This window comes from Malaya genurostris, chromosome 3 (genome assembly GCF_030247185.1).
Source record: "Malaya genurostris strain Urasoe2022 chromosome 3, Malgen_1.1, whole genome shotgun sequence".
Lineage (NCBI taxonomy): Eukaryota > Metazoa > Arthropoda > Insecta > Diptera > Culicidae > Malaya > Malaya genurostris.
Window position 1 is genome coordinate 101,973,504 of NC_080572.1, and position 25,472 is coordinate 101,998,975.

General features: G+C 37.1%; 1 protein-coding gene across 1 annotated transcript in view; it reads right to left on the minus strand.

Moving 5' to 3' along the window:
* LOC131439489 (beta-1,4-glucuronyltransferase 1) overlaps positions 1–25,184 on the minus strand; it is an 81,950-nt gene extending 56,766 nt beyond the window's left edge. The window contains exons 1-2 of the mRNA XM_058610565.1: positions 24,273–25,184; positions 9,237–10,213 (exon numbers count right to left, since the gene is read on the minus strand). Of these exons, the coding sequence (XP_058466548.1) occupies positions 9,237–10,213; positions 24,273–24,281 (986 nt within the window). The 5' untranslated portion in view covers positions 24,282–25,184. The remainder of the gene's footprint in view (positions 1–9,236; positions 10,214–24,272) is intronic.
* Between the last annotated feature and the right edge of the window lie 288 nt (positions 25,185–25,472).

Here is a 25,472-nt window from a genome sequence, read left to right on the forward strand (position 1 = left end):
GTCCGAGAAATTTCATAAATTTTATTTATATTATATAAAATCAGACAGACCCTTCAAGGCTGTCTTGAAAGGCTTATCAAATGATCAAAGTACTGATGAAATTAAAAATGAATTAAAAGAATTGCTTGGTTTTGCCCCATCTCAAGTAATGCTTATGAAAAACCTGTTTTAATCCACCTAGTGGTGTAATGATGCCTTTCTCATATCAATCATACTATCATATATATTACTGTGGTATTCTTCTATTTCTTCGATTTTTCTTCGATTCTTAAAAGAATAACCGAAATAGATTTGTTGGACCGTCTACTGATAAAAACTATCAATTGGAAAAGATTTGAGGTCGATTTAGAAAACTTTTTACGGTTTTTCGCTCTTTTTAGTGATGGTATAAAATTTTTAACACACTTTACCCTATCTTTCCGGATCCGAAAGTCGGATCCTGATGAAATTCAGGAATTACGTATGAGACCACAAGACCTTTCATTTGACTCTAAGTTTGTGAAAATCGGTTCAGCCATCTCCGAGAAAAGTTAGTGCAAAAAACGTTACATACACACATACGCACATACACACACATACATACACAGACATTTTGCGTACTCGACGAACTGAGTCGAATGGTATATGACACTCGGCTCTCTGGGCCTCGGTTCAAAAGTCGGTTTTCACAGTGATTGCATAACCTTTCTATGTGAGAAAGGCAAAAATAACGAATGGTACTTCTAAACCACGCTCTTGAATTTCCCATGAACTTTACCTAATACACTTCAATCGAAGTGACGTAAACTATTTGAAAACTTTAGAAAAAGTACGTTTCATTTCCCACATTAAAATTCATTGAATTGTGGTACATAGCATTCAAAAGACGTTTGTCCAATGAATGAAACCACAGATAAATTTTCATGTTCAAATTGCGATGGAAATCATAAACCCAATTATTTGAAATGTCCTCTCAGGGAAAAATTTTAAACGCTTGTTCGCGTTTAAAATTTTTAACAAGTCAAATCAACGACCTTAAATTTACAGAACATACCTGAAAATCAAAAAACCGTTACAAATGCCACGCCTAATTCTTCTATGGAACTTATTTCTTCGAATTTAAAGCAAAACACAGGTACGCCTTCCAATTCGTCTTCTAACGAAAACAATTTATTTACAGGTAGATCGACCTCGTCATCATATTCTTCTAATGTCAGTTACGCTAGTGTAACAGATAGAAATCTACTACTTAATTCTTCTAATGTAAATAATCAAAACACAGGAACGCCTTGCAGTTCATCTTCTAACGAAAACAATTTATTAATAGGTAGATCGGCCAAATCATCTTCTTCTAAAGGCAATCTACCTACCAATATTCCTTCAATGCCATTCGCTTCTTTAAATGAAGTCGATTTAGGCGATATAACTGAAAATGAAATGATCTACCTACAAAATCAACTTTTTCAAATGATCATCCGAATGAATTCGACTTCATCACTTTTTGAAGCATTTCAAATCGGATGGCAATTTGCAAATAATATTATAATGAATTTAAAATTTAACAGTGATGTTAAATAATTATTTGAATATTTTAAATTGGAATGCTCGATCTTTGAAATCGAGTAAAGATGAATTTTATAATTTTCTCAAAGTTCACAAAATTCATATTGCCATTGTGACTTTGTTTAAACCAAATGTCAAATTGAAAAGCAATCCACATTATGTGGATCATCGATTTGACAGCTTTACTGGAATGGGTGGTGGAGTTACCATTTTTGTCCAACGGCAAATTAAACATCGAATTTTACCTTTTTCAATACTAAAGTTATTGAAAGCTTGGGAATCGAAGTTGAAACTAATGCACCGGCGAACAATTAAATTTCTTTAAAGGCGATTTGCAAAAACTCACAAGATATCGACCGAAATTTTTAATAATAGGGGACTTAAATGCTAAGCATGTCCAGTGGAATTGTAGGCAAAATAACAGTAATGGTAAAATACTTCATAATCAACTCTCAGCTGGTTACTTCACATTTAATTGGTTGGATTACAGATCTCACATTGAAAATCATGTGGATCATGAAACTATTTTAGAAAATTCTGCGGACATCGACACAGCAATTGATAATTTGAATCATTACATTATCGAAGCTAGAAATCTTTCAGTTCCCAAAGCTCAAACTAAATTAAATTCTTCTATCATCGATGACAATCTTCAACTGCTCATTCGGTTGAAGAATGTTCGTCGACGACAATATCAACATTCTCGTGATCCTGCTATGAAAAACATAGTTAAGGATTTACAAAAAAAAAATTAAAAATAGATTTACTCTTTTGCGAAATGAAAATTTCGCTAATAAAGTTGAACAAATTAAACCATATTCTGAACCTTTCTGGAAACTTTCTAAGGTTCTTAAGAAACCGCAGAAACCAATTCCTGCTCTCAAGGAAGGAAATCAAATACTTCTTATAAATGGCGAAAAAGCTCAAAAACTTGCTCAGTAGTTCGAGAGTGTCCACAATTTTAATGTGAACGTTGTGAGTCCTATTGAAAATGAAGTCTCACTGAAATATGATCATAAAGGGTGATTTTTTAAGAGCTTGAGAACTTTTTTAAACAATAAAACGCATAAAATTTGCAAAATCTCATCGGTTCTTTATTTTAAACGTTAGATTGGTACATGACATTTACTTTTTGAAGATAATTTCATTTAAATGTTGACCGCGGCTGCGTCTTAGGTGGTCCATTCGGAAAATCCGCTTTTTTATCGACAAATTTTGTTCAGCGATGAGGCTCATTTCTGGTTGAATGGCTACGTAAATAAGCGAAATTGCCGCATTTGGAGTGAAGAGCAACCAGAAGCCGTTCAAGAACTGCCCATGCATCCCGAAAAATGCACTGTTTGGTGTGGTTTGTACGCTGGTGGAATCATTGGACCGTATTTTTTCAAAGATGCTGTTGGACGCAACGTTACAGTGAATGGCGATCGCTATCGTTCGATGCTAACAAACTTTTTGTTGCCAAAAATGGAAGAACTGAACTTGGTAGACATGTGGTTTCAACAAGATGGCGCTACATGCCACACAGCTCGCGATTCTATGGCCATTTTGAGGGAAAACTTCGGAGAACAATTCATCTCAAGAAATGGACCGGTAAGTTGGCCACCAAGATCATGCGATTTGACGCCTTTAGACTATTTTTTGTGGGGCTACGTCAAGTCTAAAGTCTACAGAAATAAGCCAGTAACTATCCCAGCTTTGGAAGACAACATTTCCGAAGAAATTCGGGCTATTCCGGCCGAAATGCTCGAAAAAGTTGCCCAAAATTGGACTTTCCGAATGGACCACCTAAGACGCAGCCGCGGTCAACATTTAAATGAAATTATCTTCAAAAAGTAAATGTCATGTACCAATCTAACGTTTAAAATAAAGAACCGATGAGATTTTGCAAATTTTATGCGTTTTATTGTTTAAAAAAGTTCTCAAGCTCTTAAAAAATCACCCTTTATTTTAACTCAAGTGTTATTAAAAGATGACATTCTTGAGACGAATTTTGATAAAATTAAGTCAATTATTAGGAAACTTAAAAAACATGAAGGCTCCTGGTAATGATGGAATTTTTAATATTCTTATTAAAAATCTTCCCGATGTTGCCTTGAGACTCCTGGTTAAAATTTTCAACAAGTATTTTTCATTAGCTTACTTCCCAAAAAGATGGAAAAACGCTAAAGTAATTCCTATCCTCAAACCTGATAAAACCCAGCAGAAACATCAAGTTATCGTCCAATTAGCTTTTTTTCTTCTATCAGCAAACTTTTTGAAAAAATTATCTTGTTGAGAATGATGTCTCATATTGGATTTTTTACCAGAGCAGTTTGGATTTCGTCATGAACATTCAACTACTCATCAACTTGTCAGAGTAACGAACATGATAAAATCAAATAAATCTTCTGGGTTATCCACTGGAGTTGCACTTCTAGACATAGAAAAAGCATTCGACAGTGTTTGGCACAAAGGTTTAATAGCAAAAATGTCTGATTTCCAGTTTCCTATTTATTTGATCAAAATGATTCAAAATTATTTAATGGATCGTACTCTTCAGGTTAGCTATCAGAATTGTAAATCTGAATTGCTACCCGTACGAGCAGGTGTTCCGCATGGTTCGAGCGTAGTTCCAATCTTGTATAATATTTTCACTTCTGATCTTCCAAATCTACCCGTTGGTTGTCAGAAATCGCTTTTCTCTGACGACACAAGTCTGTTAGCCACAGGTAGAAATCTAAGAGTGATCTGCAGTCGCATACAAAGAAGTTCATATTTTCAGTGATTATCTGTCGCATATTTTCAGTGATTATCTGTCAAAATGGAAAATTAAATCAAATGCAGCAAAAACGCAATTAATTATTTTTCCTCGCAAGCCAACAGCTTCTTTTCTTAAACCAAACAATAATCACATTCTCAAATTGAATGGCTTGGAACTGATATGGTCTGATCAAACAAAATACTTAGGTTTAACGTATGACAAGAAACTTACTTTCAAGGATCACATTGAAGGAATCCAGGCAAAGTGTAATAAATATATTAAATGTTTATATCCTCTTATAAACAGAAATTCTAAGCTCTGTCTGAAAAACGAATTGTTAATTTATAAACAAATTTTCAGACCAGCCATGCTTTATGCAGTACCAATTTGGTCAAGTTGTTGTTCCACCAGGAAGTAAACGCTTCAAAGGATTCAGAATAAAATTCTGAAAATGATTTTGAAGCGTCCTCCCTGATTTAGTACAAATGAGTTACACAGACTCACAAATATAGAACCATTAGATGTAATGTCACATAATATTATAAGGAAATTCAGACGAAAATCGATGCAATCTTCAATTGAATCGATTCGCTCTTTGTATTAGTTAGTAAGTTAGTATATAAGTTCCTTTTCCCCATTACACAATACAAGTAGGTTTAGAATTTTCCCTACACAAAAATTTCAGAATTGCGGAAGCAAATGATGTCCTCATGGTAATAACCAAATCATGTATATAATAGGGCTGAAAAGTCACCACTTGTGGATGAACACCTAATTTAAATCTTAATAATTTAATTTTTACTCATATTCTAATAAATAGTTATTAAAAAAAGGACTAGACAACTAAACAGATCGTAGCAACTAAAAATGCAAAACAGAAGATCAGAATTAGATTTTCTACCTCTTCTTATGACAACTCAAACTTTCGATGATAAGCAGTGCTCGACTACTAAATTTCGCGCATGAAAGACATACCAGCAATGGTGCACCAAATCAAAATGTGAACGACAAGACGTCAATCAGAACTGACATCCATAGATGCCAAAGATGAAATTCTATGTCACCACATCCAGACATCCGATATTAAAAAATTGTACATATTTTCGACAAACTATCCAGATAATCTATGAGTGACCCAGTATGATATTGATTCAAATAATTATTCCAATCGATGCGGGGATTCAAAACATTAGTTTCAAATGGCTGTAAAATGCATTGAGCCCCATTTGACCTAAACAATTCCAAACACTCGATTAGGCATGCCAAATTGAATGTGTTAAATGTTCTTCGAAGTATAAACGGAGCATCCAAAGTAGTGAGGAGAGATCTATCTATCGAGATGATACTCCCGGAAAATGTTCACTCAATTCTGACGAAACCAGTTTTCCAAGAATCATAAAGATGCTCCAGTTGTGACACAGCTTCGTTTATGCAGGTCAATTCAGTTCCAACCGACGTATGACGTCTTTCGAGCAATCTAAAAAATCCACAAAAGAAACTACTCTGCTGCGATGCTATCTTGAATCGCTCCTTCGTTGGACACACACTCAATAACAGTACGAAATTGAATCACCAGAGCAATCACATCAGCAGATTGTTTTATGGACTACTAACCGTTCTCGCTTGGAGTGAGCAGAAACGGAACACATGTCCTCGAAATCGATGGAAATAGTAGTACACGCAAAAATTGGAATTTCGCCTAAACAAAAGTGACTCTCGGTACACTTTAAAATTTGAAAATTGTTTGATTGTTATTAAACTAATTGAACGTGCGAATTGAACTATTTTGTCTCGAATTTCGTCACCTACTTTTAATTCTGATCGTAGAATAAGTTGATTACATTCCAACACCATCACGTTCAGGTTGATACGCATTCATTTATCCTTTCCGTGTTTTGCATTGTGTGCTTCACGGTTGGCGCCGCTCAGTCCGTGGACGAATGAATGGGAATTCTCCACGTCAACCAGTTATCACTTCACGTGAATGCGATCGCAGCTGGATGAACGCTTGATTTAGGAATTAATGATTGTATTTCAAATGATGATAAATAACTTCGCGAGTAAATGGACGCAGGGATAATAAATCTCTTGCGGCTGTTTCGTCTCCGAACGTATTCCAACATCAGCTTTACTGCTGCCACTAGAATTCAACACTAGATTAAGATTGTCGCTAGCATTTTCAATGTCTTGTCACTGGAGGATCTGTATTCACAGATCGCATACGTACAAATTTACTTTTCAATATTTGATTGAAATTTATTGACCTATTAGGAAGTAAAGTCTCAATAGAAGACAACAGAGGCTTTTCAAATCAATGAAATAGACACACATAAACAAATAATGTTGTGTTTAATTGAATGAGACACGAGAGATTCGCATTAATAAGATGCCTAAACCCGACTTCTCTGGTAGAATGTAAAAGTTAAGTTACTAAAAGATTTCTGCTTGCTTAAATAACCCTCTGTCACGTCTCACCTTTGCGTTCTATATATTTAGCAATTCCAGAAATGCTTAGCAGATCATCAGACTCGACCTTCTCCGATTTTGATGAAACTTTGCACATGGCTTCAATATGGCAAACCATAGGTTTTGAACCGATGGAGAGGTCAATCCGACTCACGACTGATTTTTGAAAAGGGCGTATGTATTTTTGCATTTCACAAAAATTGCCTTGTTCAAATTGTTGTAACTCGGAAGCCGTTAATTGTACAAAAGTGGAGCTCAGGAAGAAGTTGTCGGGAATCCATTTGGCACTCTAAAAAATATACACAGAAAAAAATTATTGATTTTCTCAATATTTACAATATAATCCGAAAAAGTTGATTAAAAAAATAAAGCATGGTTTTAATTTTTTTTTTGATAATATTTATTTTAAAGCTGTTATTGAAACCTACAGATGGATGGCTATCCCATTCGTGCCTTTTGAAAAATGAAGAAGTTACAGCTAAAACAATTTACAGATATATTCGGAATTTCAAGTTCTCGTTGAAAGATAATCATTTAAACAGTAGAATATTAGATAATCATTTAAACAGTAGAATATTAAATGAAACCTTAAATATAATTGAAAATTATTCATTTACATGTAATAATTGTAGATATAGCAAGCAAATAAACAATTCATGGGAATATAAAAACTGGTGTTATAATTAAATATCCAAGTGTCTCAAGAACAGCTACTTTTAGAAGAAAGGATATCATGAACAAATTTATTGCCTTTAACCAGTAGAATAATATTCTACTGTTTAAATGATTATCTTTCTACGAGAACTTGAAATTTCGAATATATCTGTAAATTGTTTTAGCTGTAACTTCTTCATTTTTCAAAAGGCACGGATGGGATAGCCATCAATCTGTAGGTTTTAATAAGAGCTTTAAAATGAAAATTATCAAAAAAAATCGAAACCCTGATTGTTTTTTAATTTAATCTTTTTGGTTCATTTTGAAATTATTGAATAAAAAATCAAAAATTTTTTCCAGTGTATATTTTTTTAGAGTGCCCAATCGATTAACTAAAACTTCTTCTTGAACGCTATTTTTGTACGATGAACGGTTTCCGAGTTACAACGATTAGAACAAGGCAATTTTTGTGAAATGCAAAAATACATCCGCCCTTTTTAAAAATCTGTCGTGAGTCGGATTGACCTATCAATCGGTTCAAAACTTATGGTTTGCCATAATGAAACCATGTGCAAAGTTTCATCCAAATCGGAGAAGGTCGATTCTTATTTTGACACTTTTTCGTCTACTCATTCCTTAAATTGCTCTGGGACAAGATTTCATTTTTCGTACTATAAAGCTGTATGCTCATCAGAATTAAAACATTAAAATAACGCAGAGAATTTGCAATGGTCTCATTTGTAAATGACATTGTCTCGAAACGCATAGATTCCAGTGCACTCCTGTCTAAACTCAATTTTTACATACCATCTCGGCCTTTAAGAAATCTAAACATCTTAATTACAAACCAACAGCGAACAAACTATGCAAAAAATGGACCAATACAGTAATTGATGGCTCCATACAACCAGCATTCAGAAGCGGTTGAACTTACAATGACAAATAATATGCTAAAACAATATTTTAATTCCATTCGTGGGGCCAATAAATTATTATCATTAATTTCATACTAAATTGTTCATTATTTAGTGATCTATCTAGAATAGTTAACTAATTTAAGACGATTATGGTAATGAATACTATGGTAACTTTCGATTGATGACGAATAAATAAAGAAATAAATCAATGAAGAAATATATAAATAAACAACTATTAAATATTCACTAATAGTACTGTTGTTGTACCGTTGAATTCCACTATGTTATAGTATTAAATATTACTAAATTTCTCCACATGATTAAATTATATTATTGGTTCTAATTTCGATCGCCTTGAATGCGTCTAAAAGTCTAAATGACGGTAATGCAGTCAGAAGAAATTGTAGTTTAGTTCAAATTAATAAACAAGTAAAACACTCGAACCTTCCGGTATACCAAGCAAGTCCCGAAAAATGAACTCATTCTGTATCGCGTAGTAGGCTTGGATACAATTAATTGAGAAAGTTTCTATTGTCGTTTTCGTTTTTAAATTGCACTACACTGGTGTAGCGAAAGCTGCACTGAAACCGTTCGTTTTTACCAATTGCACTACACCAGAGCTACACTTTTTCTGCACCGATACCACTGGTGTAGCACTCATCAAAAGTTTGGTGTAGCTCTGTGCAATGGAATCGTTTATTGTAGTCAATGGTTACTGTTTGTTTTCGTCATTTTTGTTCGTTTATTCATGCCTCAGTGTAGCACTGCACCGGTGTAGTGCAAATTAAAAACGAAAACGCCATATGTTAAGGTTAGAAACTAACACATACACAGTGCATGAAAATCCAATTATGATTGATCATGGTCCGGGCAGTCGGTGTCAAACCCAGAACAGAATAATTACCAAAGTTACTCACCTGGAAAAGTTGGTCGCAAACTGGTTGTAAATGAAAACTTTATGATGAAAAGGCCGTGCCAGTCCCTTGTTGGCTAACCGTATCAAATCAGTCTTGTTGCGGGGAAAGCGAACCCGTTCGTCCAGCTCGTATGTGGGCACTACGAAGGCCGTTTGCTGACCGTTGCGTGGTTTCCGATTTCTTAAAAACTTGTCCAGGTGTTCCGCAAAATTTACACTAGGAATGATATCGACGTCGGTCAGGAAAACGTACATGTTTTGGCAACCTTTTCGAGCAACGTTCCGCAAATGATTCTGTGGGTAGGGATTTTTTATACGCCACTTATTGGTGTCAGCTTTCCGTAGTTTAATCAGATCATTTAACGTTGCTTCCGGTTTGGCACAATCGAACTTGGTGAAGTCCCCGACGTGAACGCTTTTCAGGTGGGTCGGAGTTCGGTCCTTGGGCAGGGCCAGATGAAAACTAACACGCTCACGAATAGTTTTGAAGCAATTTCTCAGATAGGACAGATAGATCTGGAGTAAGTACAGCTCATCGTTACCGGCGGCGAAAATGGCCGCCGAAATGGGACCGGACCAGTGATGCGAGACCTGAACCAGCGAGTAGATTTTTTCGAGCGAACTCTGCGTCGCCAAACAAACACTGTACTTCTCTCCCAGCTCGGGATACTTTTCTCCGATCACAGCGAAATCGAAGATCTTGTACAATCTTCTCGAGTCCCACCGTCCCAGCCGTAGGTCCAGTCCGGAGAACACCGCCTTGTCGGTGTTGTTGGTGAGCGATTCGGCCAGCACATACTCGAGACAGGTGGCCGGTGTGAGGATCGGGGCTCGTGGAACCAGCGAAGCACTGTCGTCGACATTGGCGCTGTACTGACTGTTGCAGTCGCCGTTGTGGAGCAGCCGCACGGTCAGGAATACATTAGACAGTGTCAGTGCCAGAACGCTTGCTATACTTAGATTCCAGAGGCGGCATGTCTAATGGAAAGAAAAAAGATAGAAAATTAGAGTCCAAGGAAATAAAGATAACCACAGGGGTAATACAGGTTCTACGAATGACTACTTGGTCAACATATCCTTCTGTCGTATAAACGTTGCACATATTGTATTAGTTAAATCTAAAAAATTTTAATTAGCTACATGATTGCTACTTAGCAAGCAACTAAAACTATCAGTATTGGTTGGCACTTTCTTTACACTCCAATCAAATTTATTGGCAATCATGCGTATTATGCCAGTCTTCCAGAACAGTGATGTGAACCGAACCAGTACAGTAACTTAATCAAGAAAACTTTTGGGGGCCTAATTAGGCTTCTACGTTCGTTTTTGACATGACGATGACTTGCTTTGGCAAGCAAAGAGAAAGTTTATGGCTAGCTTATAAGAAAGTACCATCAGTTCTTAACAGTGAGAAAAACATAGAACCAAAACAAGTGGTGAATCCGAATAGCAGAAAACCGCACCGAAACAAGTGACTCTTCGTTAGCCGGCAATAGGATATTTGCTCTTCGTATCGTATATAGACTAACTTAAATTTTCGGAATGGATACAATATGAGTACATATATAAGTGAATAGGCATGAAACAAATTATTTTGTTCGCAACGCAAATAAGAAGGGATATATGATTGATTAAACGTGACAAGATTTGTTAAACAGAAAAATCCATTTCCCAATTTATCTTTTATCTCATAACACCTGGATGGCATGTCAAATTCAGAAATATGTACACCAATCAATAATATTTCATTGTCATCCAGGGCCCAAATTTGTTTGTTCATAGTTGTTTGTTTTGATTGTACTAGAAGGCGCACAGCCTCACTTCATTTCGATGAAATGACAAACTCACGATTTCGGCTAATCAAAATTCAAGCCAACACTTTGTCAAGGATGAATAGAAGCCACAAAAAAGACAGTTCCCACCCGTCTCTTAGGAAAACAAATCATACCGAATAGCTGTTGGTAAAGTTTTCCAACTCAACTTGGTCTTCCGGGCACTCGCCTGACCGCCGGACCGTTTGTCGGGAAAAACAGATTGGCAGCGACCCGGTCATAGCGAAGCTGATCATCGTGGGATTATTCTTGCTCTTGATGAGATACTGTGTCATTCGGAGCTTTGAATCCTGTCGGTTCGAAATTTGTGTCACTTTTTTCGCTAGTTGGAAAACCTCAAAATGGGCTGATGGAGTATTATGTTGAATTTAACGCTTCTTCGGCGCTGGCTTGGGAGCAGGAACACATGTTTCCCGCGAAGCGCAACAATTTGTGCCATCTGCGTTCTTTGTGTATTGCACAAAACTTTTTTTTTGTTCATCATGACAAATTAAAGCCAATGCAGAACTACTTATAGCAAGATTGAAAAACTTCAAGATGTATCTATCGTAAGTCTTATAACAGATGAAACAAATCCTCGATTGAAAAAATTTTAACTTACAAACAAATTCAAATGTTTTGCATAATAAAAAGTATCACTGAAACAACATTTAGTGATTTTTTCGTAGAAAAATATTGAGAAATAAGCGCGGTAAAGGAGTATTTTTGAGGACGTTTCTTAGAAATCATGATTTGCGGAGTCCACTGTATCTCAGCGAAGACTAATCAGAAGTGAACAAACCAAAGCAGAATAGTTGTAGTAAATGTGTTTCTTGAACCCTACGTTTTTGTTTGATTTTTTTAATTTACGAATGAAAATAACGATTTTTCACATAAAAATCCACCATTTCGTAGCTGTAAAACCTCTCCAAAGTAACACTAAATAGGAAACGTTGGGGTCTAGTATTTTACATGTAGAAAGTAGGTGCAAAGTTTGAAAATAATAGTTGAAGTAGTTTTCGAATGACGATGGACACGGAAATTCAAAACCTGCTCTAGAGAAAAACGCGCTTAAAGTACATTGTCTAAAAAATCAAAAAAAAAAATTTACTGTTCTAGGCAGCCCGTAGGATCTCACGCTCTGAAAAACAATATTTTTTGTTAAAACAAAACATTTTAAGAATGTTTTGTTAAGTTTTTAAGCCAATTGAATTGGCCATTGTTGTTAGTCGGCTGCTCGGCCATCCATGGAAGTTGACCATCAATGTCAACTTCCCTCTCTGAGCAGCTTAGATAGCCGTGTAGTGTCGGTAGCGGTTTCCCAACTGGCTGAGAATAACGCTACGGTCAACCTGTACCGGTGGTATAAGTCCACCAAACAGGTAAGCCGTGTGGCATCCGGCGGAATTATTTTTTTACCAAGAATTGATCCACTGGTTTCCTGTTCCATGTCGTAAAAGGCCACAAAAATAGGAACTCCTAAGCCAAGGTGTATTTCCGTGCCGATGGCTGAATGGCTGCAGGAGGTTAAACAATGCAGTCGTGAACGGAATATCTTGGGGTGTTCCCTTACTGTGTTAAGCGAAGCTCTGGCACAGTGGACGACTTCTTTCTTCGCAACTCGTGGGATTTAAATGATAATAACATCTAAAAAAATCCTTACATGGTTCGCTATAGGCGATTATAAGCCAATATATTTGGTTTCTTGTAGTTGTTGTACGGTTGGTGCTGGAGGTGGAATGTTCGTTACTCTAATTTATAATGGTTAGAGTGGCACAAATCAATCTTCAGCATAAACGTACAGCAACTATGAATCTATCCAGACTTCTTCAAGAAGGTAAAGCTTCTATAGCTTTGGTTCAAGAACCATATTTCCAAAAGGGAAACTTCTACGTTGGAAAATTGTTAAACCCAGTCTTTGTTGCCTTCAACAAGATCGGTATGACAAATCCACGTGAAATGCCTCGAGCATGCATACTTGCAAATAGTGCTCTCGATGTTTCTCTCATATCGGAGCTCACAACTCGGGATATTTGTGCTGTCACAGTTAGTATGACTATTGATGGCATAGACAGGAAATATGTCTATTGTTCGGCATATTTACCGCATAACCAACCTTCGCCAAGCGATGACTTCAAAAAGGTTGTATCATACTGCTGCAAGAGTGATATACCGCTTGTAATCGGCAGTGACATAAATGCTCACCATATCATTTGGGGCAGCACAGATATAAATTCGAGAGGCTCTGATATGATGGAATTCGTGAGCAGTACAAACCTGCACATAGTCAATGCAGGAAACCGCCCAACTTTTGCTAGATCTGGAAGAGAGGAGGTTTTGGACGTAACTCTCTGCTCTGATAGAATTGCGCATGAGTTGGTGAATTGGCTCGTCTCCGATGAGCTCGAACCTTCGTTGTCTGATCATAAGTACATATTCTTTGATCATTCAAACGTTAAATTTGATATTGTCACATATCGTAATCCCAAATCTACAAACTGGGACCTCTATGAAGAGGGCTTGGCGACTAGATTTTACGGGTACCAACCAACAATTGAAACCCCAATTGATTTGGAAAATGTTGTCGACGAGACAAATTCACTCATAGTTGCAGCATATGAAGAGGCTTGTCCACTTCGGATTGTGCGAGCTACTAGAGGAACTCCTTGGTGGAATGCTGAACTTGCTAGACTAAGGAAACTATGCAGAAGAGCTTGGAACCACCGACGCAGAGATGGGTCGGAGGCATTCGTGTTGGCTCGAAGGGCTTACAAAAATGCTCTTCGATCGTCTGAGCGAAGTGGTTGGAAAAGCCTCTGCACAAATGTCTCTAGTCTCAACGAGGCTAGCAGATTAAATAAGTTACTTTCGAAGTCTAAGGACTTTAATGTCAGTTTCTTAAGAACTTCAGATGGTGAACACTTGTCTGATGAAAGTGATGTACTTCACTGCCTTTTTAACACTCACTTTCCAGGATGTATGGATCCATCACCGACAGCTCTTCCCGAGACTTTTTCAGGTAGTTACGATTCTTGGGCCCTTGCTCGAAGCGTTGTGACGATTGAATCGGTCAAATGGGCAGTTGAGAGTTTTGCTCCGTACAAATCTCCTGGAAAGGATGGAGTTTTCCCAGTGTTACTGCAGAAAGGGTATGAACATTTCAAACATGTTTTGAAGAAAATACTTACTTTTAGTCTTGCGACTGGATATATTCCAAGAGCCTGGCAGGAAATAATTGTCAAATTTATTCCCAAAGGCGGTCGCGACACTTATGAGGAAGCGAAGAGTTTCAGGCCTATCAGTCTTAGCTCATTTCTTCTTAAAACAGTGGAACGCATAGTCGATCACTATATCAGGAATGTTAGTCTGGGCGTGCAACCGCTACATGGAATGCAACATGCTTACCAGCGTGGAAAGTCCACTACAACCCTGTTACATGATGTTGTGTACAACATTGAAAAAGCTTTCTCACAAAAGCAATCTTGCTTGGGAGTTTTCCTAGATATTGAAGGTGCCTTTGATAACGTGTCTTTCAATTCAATTCTGGAAGCAGCCCGTGGTCATGGCATACCTTCAAGTATCACAAATTGGATACACGCAATGCTTAGCAATCGACTTCTTTGTTCATCGCTTCGGCAAGCAGAGATTAGAAAGCTGAGTGTCTGTGGGTGTCCTCAAGGTGGTGTACTATCCCCACTTTTATGGAACCTAGTCGCTGATGGTTTGTTAAGGAAACTTAATAACCTTGGATTTCCGACTTATGGTTTTGCCGACGATCATCATATATTGATGACCGGTATAAGCATTAACACTCTCTTTGATTTAATGCAGCAAGCCCTGCGATCTGTTCAACAATGGTGTTGTCAGGTTGGATTGTCTGTAAATCCGGGCAAAACATCAATGGTGCTTTTCACTCATCGTAGGATAATCACAGGAGCTCGTCCGTTACAGTTCTTCGGTTCAGAGGTCACTGTGGTCGATCAAGTTAAATACGTCGGGGTTATTCTTGACTCAAAACTGAATTGGTCTGCTCACATTGACTTCAGGATTAAGAGAGCTTGTATGGCTTTCGGCCAATGCAGACGAGCTTTTGGAAAATCATGGGGACTCAAACCCAGATATATTCATTGGATCTACACAACTATTGTTAGACCAATTTTAGCATATGGTTGTCTTGTATGGTGGCAGAAAGGAGAAGTCGCGACAGTTCAGTTAAAGCTAAATCATCTCCAAAGGATGGTCCTAATGGCGATGACAGGAGCATTCACGACAACTCCTACTGCTGCTCTAGAGGCGCTACTGTGCATTAAACCACTACATGTGTTCCTAAAACAAGAAGCATTATCTTGTGCATATCGTCTTAAGGTTACAGGGCTTTGGAACAGTAACCCATTAGATTATGCTACCAGCCACACTCGCTTGTGGTCTCAAATGGTTACATGGGATGAGTATTTACTCGCTCCTAGTGACCTAACTCTCACATGCAGTTTTCCTTTCAAAACATTCCATGTGAGCTATCCTCTTCGTGAGGAATGGTTGTCTGGTTGTCTGGAACGACAACTTGATGAACACATAGTTTGTTATACGGACGGTTCTCTGTTGAATGGTCGTGCTGGTGCTGGTGTCTACTGTCGTGAAATGAGGCTGGAGCAGTCTCATTCACTTGGTAGATACTGTACTGTGTTCCAAGCAGAAATCTACGCGATTCTGTGTGGAGTACAATCGGCACTTCAGCAGAGGATCTGTGGTAAACGAATTTATTTTTGTTCCGACAGTCAGGCAGCCTTAAAAGCACTCAGTTCGAATGACTCACGGTCGAATCTAGTGATCGCATGTCGTACTCAAATTGAAGACCTCAGCATTTCAAATGCTGTTTACTTCTTATGGGTACCCGGCCATTCTGGTATTACTGGAAATGAATGGGCTGATGAGTTGGCTAGAGCTGGTGCAACGAATGATTTCGTTGGTCCTGAACCAGCTTTACCACTTTCAACTAGTTGGATAAATCACAAGATTCGTTCTTGGGCTGCATCCAAACATGCCAGCTACTGGCGCAGCTTGCAAACTTGCGCTCAGACAAAAGCATTTCTACCAGATTTAAATCTGAAAATGTCAAAGTGTCTACTGCATTTCTCCAAGTATCATTGAAGTATTCTGGTCAGAGCTCTGACTGGACATTGCAAACTCAATTATCACATGGCTACTATTCAACGTGCTGAGTATTATTCGTGTGATTTGTGTGAATGCGATTATGGTACTTCATATCATCTGATATGTAACTGTCCCGCATTGACGCAGCTACGTATCCGGGTTTTTGGTTCTCCATACATGGTTGAGTCTGTGTATGCGGAGCTAAAATTGAAGGATATTCTCTCGTTTCTCACCCAATGTGGTAAGGAGCTATAGGCAGAAGGGTTCATCGTTCTTCCTGGAGTGAATGAATCCCTTCTGTATTCACCTTAAATAGGGTTTAGCAGATTGTTTGGCATTCTTTAGGGGGTGCCGAATTTACTTCTGCTCGTACATACTGCGAATCGTTCTGCATTCTTCCGGGAGTTCAGAATGGTGTCGCTTTTGTAAGATCTCTAAATCCTCTCGTGGGTTGGAGGTTTTATTAACAGCAGACTGTTCGGGACCTCGTAGAGGTTCAGAATTTACTTCTGCTTCCACTAAATGTGATCCTCAGCAGATTGTTCGGCATCCCTTAGGGGTGCAGAATTTACTTCTGCTTTTATGTGTTTTTGTGTCGTCAATTTTTCCCATCCTCCTAGTCCAACCCTTACCATTTCCTTTCAATCCTTCCCTCTTATATATCGGGAAAATGATGCTAAAAACAAATTGATGGCAAGGCACAAATCTCCAAATATCAAGGGAACGTGCCATTTGAGCCAATTTGTTCTGATTCCTGATAAAATAAAACATTTTAAGAATGTTTTGTTAAGTTTTTAAGCCAATTGAAGTAGAAATCTTGGATCTGTGCGCCGAGCTCTTGGTTAACACATGGATCAATAAGTCCCGAGACTAACAATGGAAACAACATTTTTTTTCCAAATTTTTTTTTATTCATCAACATAATCACCTTTTAGGGTGATACAATGGTTCCAACGTTTTTTGAATTTTTTAATACCATGTTTATAAAAAAATTTATCTTTCGCTTCAAAATAAGCTTCAGTTCCAGCGATGACCTCCTCATTTGAGCCAAATCTTTTTTCCTGGAGCATTTTTTGAAGATCAGCAAAGAGCCAGTAGTCACTGGGGGCTAAATCTGGCGAGTATGGGGGTTGGGAAGCAGATCAAAGCCCAATTCGTTCAATTTCGCCATTGTTTTCATTGTTTTATTCATTGCTGTTTTTGGAAAAAACCTTTTTCATGCTCAATTTTTCATGAAGGATAGTAAATACACTTCCATATGATATCTGTGTCATCTCAGCAATCTCACGGAGCTTCACTTTACGATCTTTCATTATAATTTTTGTCACTTCACTCACATTTTCCGGTGTAACGGCTTCCACAGGTCTACCCGAGCGTTCCGCGTCATTTGTGTCGGTACGACCACGTTTAAACTCGGCGAACCACCGACAAATCGTTGCTTTTGATGGACAAGAGTCCGGATAACATTTTTCAATTAACCAAGAATAGATCCACTGGGTTCCTGCTTCCATGTCGTAAAATGCGACAATTATAGGAACTTCTTTTTCTCTTCAGTTATCAGATTTTTTCAACGTTTCACATCTGATTTTTCTATTTTACTAAATTATCTCTGCATGAAACATCATTTCCGACTAGCTTCTGAGAAAAGTTTAATTTAGCATTTTTTCCTCTTCATGTTATTGCTTGTCTTTCACGATTATAAATTGAGTGATAAAAATCAACTGTTGCAAAGACCCATTAGTATTACAATTTTAATAACAGAGATAACATAGATACTTGTTTGTTTGATAAATTAGTAATTTTTTCTCGGTTTCCAACTGCCCAGATAAACCAATTTCACAAACTAACAATTTTTCGTAGTGGATAAAGAATAAAGTAGAAATAATAAACAATTAAGACGCGAGTGCAATCTGTTGACCTTTGTTTGGTAATTTAAATGGATATAATTTATAGAATATGTCACTACAATTAATCAACTACTTTGTCTAAATTATATTCATTCGTTAATTTTGTAGCAGGTAATTCCATTTATAAAAATCTGTTTTAATCCACTCAGTGGTGTAACGATGCCTTTCTCATATCAATCATACTATCATACATAATACTGTAGTGTTCTTCAAAATAATTTTCTTCGATTCTTGAAAGAAAAACCTAAATCGGTTTGTTTGACCTTCTACTGATAGAAACTATCAATTGGAGAAGATTTGAGGTCGATTTTGAAATTTGTTTTACGGTGTTTCGCCCTTTTCAGTGATGGTATAAAATTTTTAACATACTTTATACTATGTTCACACCGGCAGAAAATAACATTTTTTAATGACTTTATATTACATAAAGTTAAAACTGCATTGTACACACTAAGATTATGTTATACGCATGACAGGTAGGTCACATGTAGGAAAGAAAAAAGTATTTTGACAACATCCGAAAAATAAGAAATAAGCCAAGTACTTCTCCTATCTACGAAGAATATTATCGTTTCACGCTTATTGCCAACGTTTTGAAGGTTTAGTGCTTCAAAACGTTGGCCATTTAAGAGAAATAAATATTTTTGAGCAGCAAATGACCAAAAAAGTCATTTTTTAATTCAAAAACAAAAATGGTTGTACCAGTCTGCGTTGCCAGGTCGTTTTTCCAAAAATCTGTACTCGGCGCAAAAATCTATCTGGACCATATCGGTATTAAAATCTATTCTACATAAGTAGTAGAAAATGTCACCAAGGGGTGAGCACAATAAAAAGGTCCCACGACAACCTTTTCTCATGCCTATTCAAGCTAAAAACCAAAATCGGTACTTATCTGTATGATCCGTGAATTATCGGTATTTTGGGAGTACATAGTACATATGTATTGCGGTATAGAGGTCAGAAATCTGTATAAATACCGATAAATCGGTATACCTGGCAACGTTGGTACCAGTTTTCAGTTTTGTTTTATTATGATTACATGGCTACTTTGATGGAAAACTACTGTTGTTGAACAGTTTGTCAATTGACATAGTCGAAAAGTGAAGGAAAATGCTAGCAGGGTTTTGCTTTACTGATAATTATATCATGTTATTTCGGGAAAACATGTTTTAATGTGACGTTTATGAGTATGAAATAACGCAAAAGTAAAACATGTTATTTCGCTTAAAACATGAAATCAGAGTTAAAACTTGTTTTAACTCATAGTGTGAACATAGTATTACCCTATATTTTGCGGATCCGGAAGTCGGATTGGAATGAAATATAAGAATTCCGTATGGGACCACAGGACCTTTCATTTGAACATAAGTTTGTGAAAATCGGTTGCGCCATCTATGATAAAATCTACAATTTAAGTCTGTGAAAATCGGTTCAGCCATCTCCGAAAAAAGTTGGTGTTTTCACAATTTTTTGCACATTTTTCCCTAAAATTCCAGAACCGGAAGTCAGATCCAAATAATATTCAAGAATTTAGTATAGGACCTAAACACCTTTCATTTGAATCTAAGTTAATTAATAAAGTTTAATTGCACATCATGAAAATACAAACATCTCAGCGTATTGTAACGTAACACTTTCTTTTAGTAGTATTTTGCCAGATTAATTTTTTTTTAGCTGAGATTAGTTTGCGTCCACTACCAGGGTGCTTCACAAATTGAAGCTCTTTGGTGTGGGGAAGTGTGATAGGCAAAAAAAAAGTTTGTGAAAATCGGTACAGCCATATCCTAGAAAAGTTAGTGCAAAAAAACGTTACATACACACATACGCACATACACACACATAGACATTTTGCGTACTCGACCAACTGAGGCGAATGATACATGACACACGGCCCTCCGGGCCTCGGTTCAAAAGTCTGTTATCACAGTGATTGCATAACCTTTTTATATGAGAAGGGCAAAAATATCAAAGTTAGTTGTTTATTTTTAGCCCGGTTTTAACCTATTGGTCATTTACCGGGGGATATATCAAAGTTGTTATTCGTTATGCGATAGTATTTCAAATTTTCCTTCAGTTTCTCCGAATAAGAACTATGAATCAAGACTTGTTGGAATTTTAATATCGGATATTATTGAAAAGTTCACTCGGAAAATTTGCGAGTTCAGTGGTGCATCCGACCTATTTACTACCATTACTGAAATTCATACCTAACAAATATTCTTCGCTCGTGACTCTTGTGGAGTGCGCAGTAGTATAAACGGCCTCTAGTAACAAGTGTTGATAACATCCCTTCCCATTCCTTAGACGATCTACATTCGGGCCTGGCCGGCGCCGGTACTGATCAATGAGCTTTGGGGTTCAGGAATCAAAACAGATTGGCTCGAATGGCACGTTCCCCTTGTTGTATGGAGATTTGTGCCTTGCCGCTAGATCTGTATAGTCATCATTTTCCTGAAGCGAAAATAAATAAAAATATTTTGTGAATTTACATCTATTTTCATGCACATATTTGGAGCACGTAATTAAACATAAATTTACTTTACAATTCTGTACGTTTCAATACAATTCAATCGCAAAATAAGCGTTAATTGAAGGATACAGTTATATTAATTGAAAATTCAATGCAATTCAATTTAGTTTTGCATCGATGAAGGTTTTCAATCAAAATTTCGATTCAACCCATGTCTATTACATGTTACCATTGGTTTACATCTCGTGTAAATTTCATTATTTCTTTCTGTGTAGATAATTTAGGAGAATAGGATAATGACGATACAATACATGTAAACAGAAGTCAAATCTGCACCCCAAGGGATGCTGAACATTCTGTTTGACTGCACAAAATCAAATAAACAGAAGTAAAATCTGCACCGGTAGGATGCTGAACAATCTACTTTAACCTTTTTAGGTGTTGACTCAATGGTCCTGATTATTCCTGGCGATATGTTCGGACAGAAATCTCCTGAAATTCGTAGTTCAGCTTACATTTCTGTTTGGATAGAAGATTTAGAGAGCCTTCGTCAATACTGCGGAAAAACAAACGTTTTCCTGCAACAGCCGGAGCCGCTCTCAGTATCTTCCCCCACACGGTCGGAACTACTGAGCATGAAAAAAGTTTTTTCCAAGTGGGTGCCGCGATTGCTTTCGATGGAACAAAAACACCCTGCCACAAGTCGATGAAAACAATGGCGAAATTGAACGAATTGGGCTTTGATCTGCTTCCACACCCTTCATACTCGTCAGATTTAGCCCCCAGTGACTACTGGCTCTTTGCTGATCTTAAAAAAATGCTCCAGGGAAAAAGATTTGGCTCAAATGAGGAGGTCATCGCTGAAACTGAAGCTTATTTTGAAGCGAAAGATAATTTTTTTTAAAAACATGGTATTGAAAAATTGGAAAAACGTTGGAACCATTGTATCACCCTAAAAGGTGATTATGTTGATGAATAAAAAAAAATTTTGCAAAAAAAATGTTGTTTCCACTGTTAGTCTCGGGACTTATTGATCCATGTGTTATAAATGCTTCATATGGACGAGTGTGACAAACTGTCCAAATCTGCACACACCGACCAAAGATACACTTGAAGTGTTAAGTGGGAGTGATAAATTGTACACACAGCGGTGCAAAACGTTCGAGACATGTCGGCAAGCCTGCAGCTCAAATGAAACCACCCTCCCAAATTGAACCAAAAAAATCGTGTACTCTTCGTTAGACCCGGGATATTTCAGTCCATGTGTAAGATCTGGATTTTCATTGCTACCGCACAAAATTACTTTTCGCACTTGCTTTTCTTTCGACGACAACTGTGATCCAAAAGCTCGTAGTATCACCAAAAATTGATTTTACACAATGAACAGATTAACGTGCAATAGTCACATATTGATGAGTCCATATTTTATCGCGAACAAGCCTTATTTCAAACTCCAGGCTCATTTCAATTGAAAAATTATTTCATAGAGAGTGAATGTTTTCATGCATTTGAAATATTTTTTACAAACGAAATTCGTTATCATTTGGACATTACAACTTTACGAAATTAAAAATGACTCTTTCATATTGGGCTCCTAATATGCATACTAGGCTTTATTTTCTATTCACGAAAAAAATAGTACAACTTTCCCTTTTTTCTTTCCAATTTTAACATATGACAATACATTCACTGAATTACACTAATATTTTAAAAACATATTTAATTTTTATATAAACTATGGGCAAAAGAAACAGACATTGGAGAAATAGCGCCTATTTTTAGTTTTACTCGATGAAAATTTACGTTTAGATAGTTTGAACAATGGATTTACTTTAAAATGCATAAGATTTCAAAAATCTTACAAAAAATCCACGAGATATTCATATATTATCGCACCAAATCTGAAAAACGCGTTTTTGGTAAATAAACTAAATTTGGGGTATTCAGAAAATATAATCAAAATATCTCTCGACTATATTTAAATCCTAAAGTCTGCTTGTGTTTAAATAAATTATTGTTCATTCGATTTCTCTTCGATCCCTTTGAGTATTATTATGAATCAATTAGTACTTGGTTTACGCCACCCAAACATATCCTTTGCACGGATTTTACTTCCCGAGAATCCTGACTCGTCGGGCTTCCTCCTTGGAATAACAGCTAGTGCCGAATACACACAGAAATTTCGAACTCAGTTTTTCGGTTCCAGAAGTGCCGGAAAATCAAATCCTCCAAAATGCAGCAGTCATCGATTTGTCATAGACAGCAAACCGATTTTCACAATTTTTCAGGTATTCGAATCAATTCGTTGCGGTTTTTGCAAAATTTAGTGATCACATATGAGAGTATGATTACAGTACCGTAATTCAATGTACTGTCCATCGTTATTCACTATTATTTGACATGTTTCTGTGAAAGTTCGGATATCACATAGAAAAATTCTGTTTTCTTTAGATTCTATGAATGAATCGATTTTTTTTTATTTTTTCGTACTTTTTGAAATGCAGCTCTGACAAGCCATGCACAATGGATTGGAACAAATGGTAATCGGTTGGAGCAAGGTCCGATGAATATGGCGGGTGAGGTAGAACCACAGAGAACAGACATCCAAATAGAGATTTCAATGTGTGTGAAAAACTTAACGGTTGTTTGGTAAAGTGATCACCAAGTAGCAATTCGCCTCTAGAGCACGCTTCGAGCAACCCAGCAGTCGCTTATGGGCTCTTTCGTTCGAGCTTTCGCACTATGGTAATTCATGCATGCAAAGTCGTACGCAACGGCGATTTTTAACGGATTTTTACAGCTTTTTTGAAAAAATTTGTACTAGCCTGAATGTCTGTCCGTTGTGATAGAAATTCCCATTTCAGTGTTTCGGACATATCATATCGAAATATATTTCATATATATCGAAATATATTTCGATTTTCGAACTATGAAGTCTTGCAATGCTATGAAGCTAAGCCGAGACGTGCCCTGTTTTTAGTACCATTCCCATGGTTTTGAAGCATTTTTCGATCGTCGACAATTTCATATTCGAACTTTTTCGTCTGCTCAAGGCGTTCCTTGACTTCTCAGTCAAATTTTCCATTTTGAACCGCGTAAACCACGCACGTTTTCTTGGCGAGAGCATGTACACCGTATACGCATAACGATGACTTCCCGCGGTACTTTTCTTCGTGTTTAAGTGATGAAGTAACAATTCTTCTATTTCTCAGGCACAATCATCGATATGTTTGATACTGCACAACAACTGCACATACTAATAAAGATGCGCTTTGTTAGTAACTTCCAAGAGAACATTTACTTTAATTCGGTCTTCATGTTTCCCATTGCTTCAAATTGCACTATTTTATTTCATTTAATACTTGCAGCCTTCTTCAGAATGAATTACAAGTTGTAGAAAAAACATGTATCTATCTAGAATCTGAGGGAAAAGGAAATGAAAATAAGCGCTGTTCGTATTTTTGTATAACAAAGAATTGTATTAAGACTCTCATCTAATAAAACTATGAATTATACAATCGTTGTCAAACACTTAAGATAACAAATGTTGAAATGAAAATATTATTCCACTGAATGGTTTTACGTTCACAACATTCGAACTTTCGATTTATTGTCCTGAAAAACAGGCGAATGCACAAAGCAATCAAAACAATATTACAACTAACTGCTAGCAATACAACCAAAAACTGCTCACTAACCTGAAACATTGATAACGCTGTAATGATGATTAGTTCCGTTGTTGGAGGACCGATATCATCCTCCGTTGTTGAGCAAAGCTGTGATTACTGATTCCTGTCTTCGCCTATCTGGCAACAATAGCACCCTTCGACTAAGTATGTATAAACAGCACCACAAAGCGAGAGTCTCTAATTGAAGCAAAACACGCCCAAAGCCCCACAACAATCTAGCGACGCTGATGTCATGTCCGAGGATTCATTCTTCGCCCATCGGCATCGGTGAAGAACTGAGTGCCATTCAACGGGAAGGTAAGAACGGCGTCGCCCGTTTGGCAATCAATACAACAAAGAATTTGAATTACTACTAACTTTCATCAACTATTCAACGCGGCAATTTTATTTTCAGACTAACTGTGCATTTCTGCAGCCAAAGCACGAAACATAAACACATACAAGCTTCGAATTGTAATCAGACACGCTCAGTAGGATGAAAAAATCAATTTATTGATTCAGGCGTTCCCATTTCGCGGACATCTGCTCTTGACTCTGGAGGACGCTTTACCATAAACTAGGTTTCTTGAGCCGTTTAGCTATCCAGACATCAACACAGAAACAACAATATTTATAAGCACTTTTCACTCGATAGCTCCTCAATGGCACTTCCAGATGGCTTGAATGCTGTCATATTATTGCTTTATCAAATGGAAAAATCTACCATTGCTGTCTATGCATTTTGGAATCCTTCGTTCAACCAAATTATTCCGGAGCGTGCAACGCTTTTCTACTAAAACTATCGGCAAACGATGCTATCAAAACAGGTTTCAGGTCTAATTACTCTCAAAATATCTAGTAAATATTTCCACTGCTTCTTCAGACAAGAATTGAGAAACAAAAACAGAGATGTATGAAAAAATGACGGGTCTCGACACAGAAAATGTTACCAGAAACAACCCTGCCAAATTTCCCTACTGAAAAGAAAACAAGGAAACTGTCACAGAAAGTACACATGCGCAGTGCAGTTGTTGGGGAAATTTTATTCGTTTATCAATCCCAACCTGCCCAACGATGGATACCAAGTAAACAACAACAGGTTGTACACGTGTTTTATTGAGTGCAGTTAGGAAGTACATAGACATGATGGTACATAAGCTCGAAATTCAAACTATTGAATCGAAGTGTCAAGATTGGTAAGCTTTGACACTTGAAAATTTTTCATTCGGT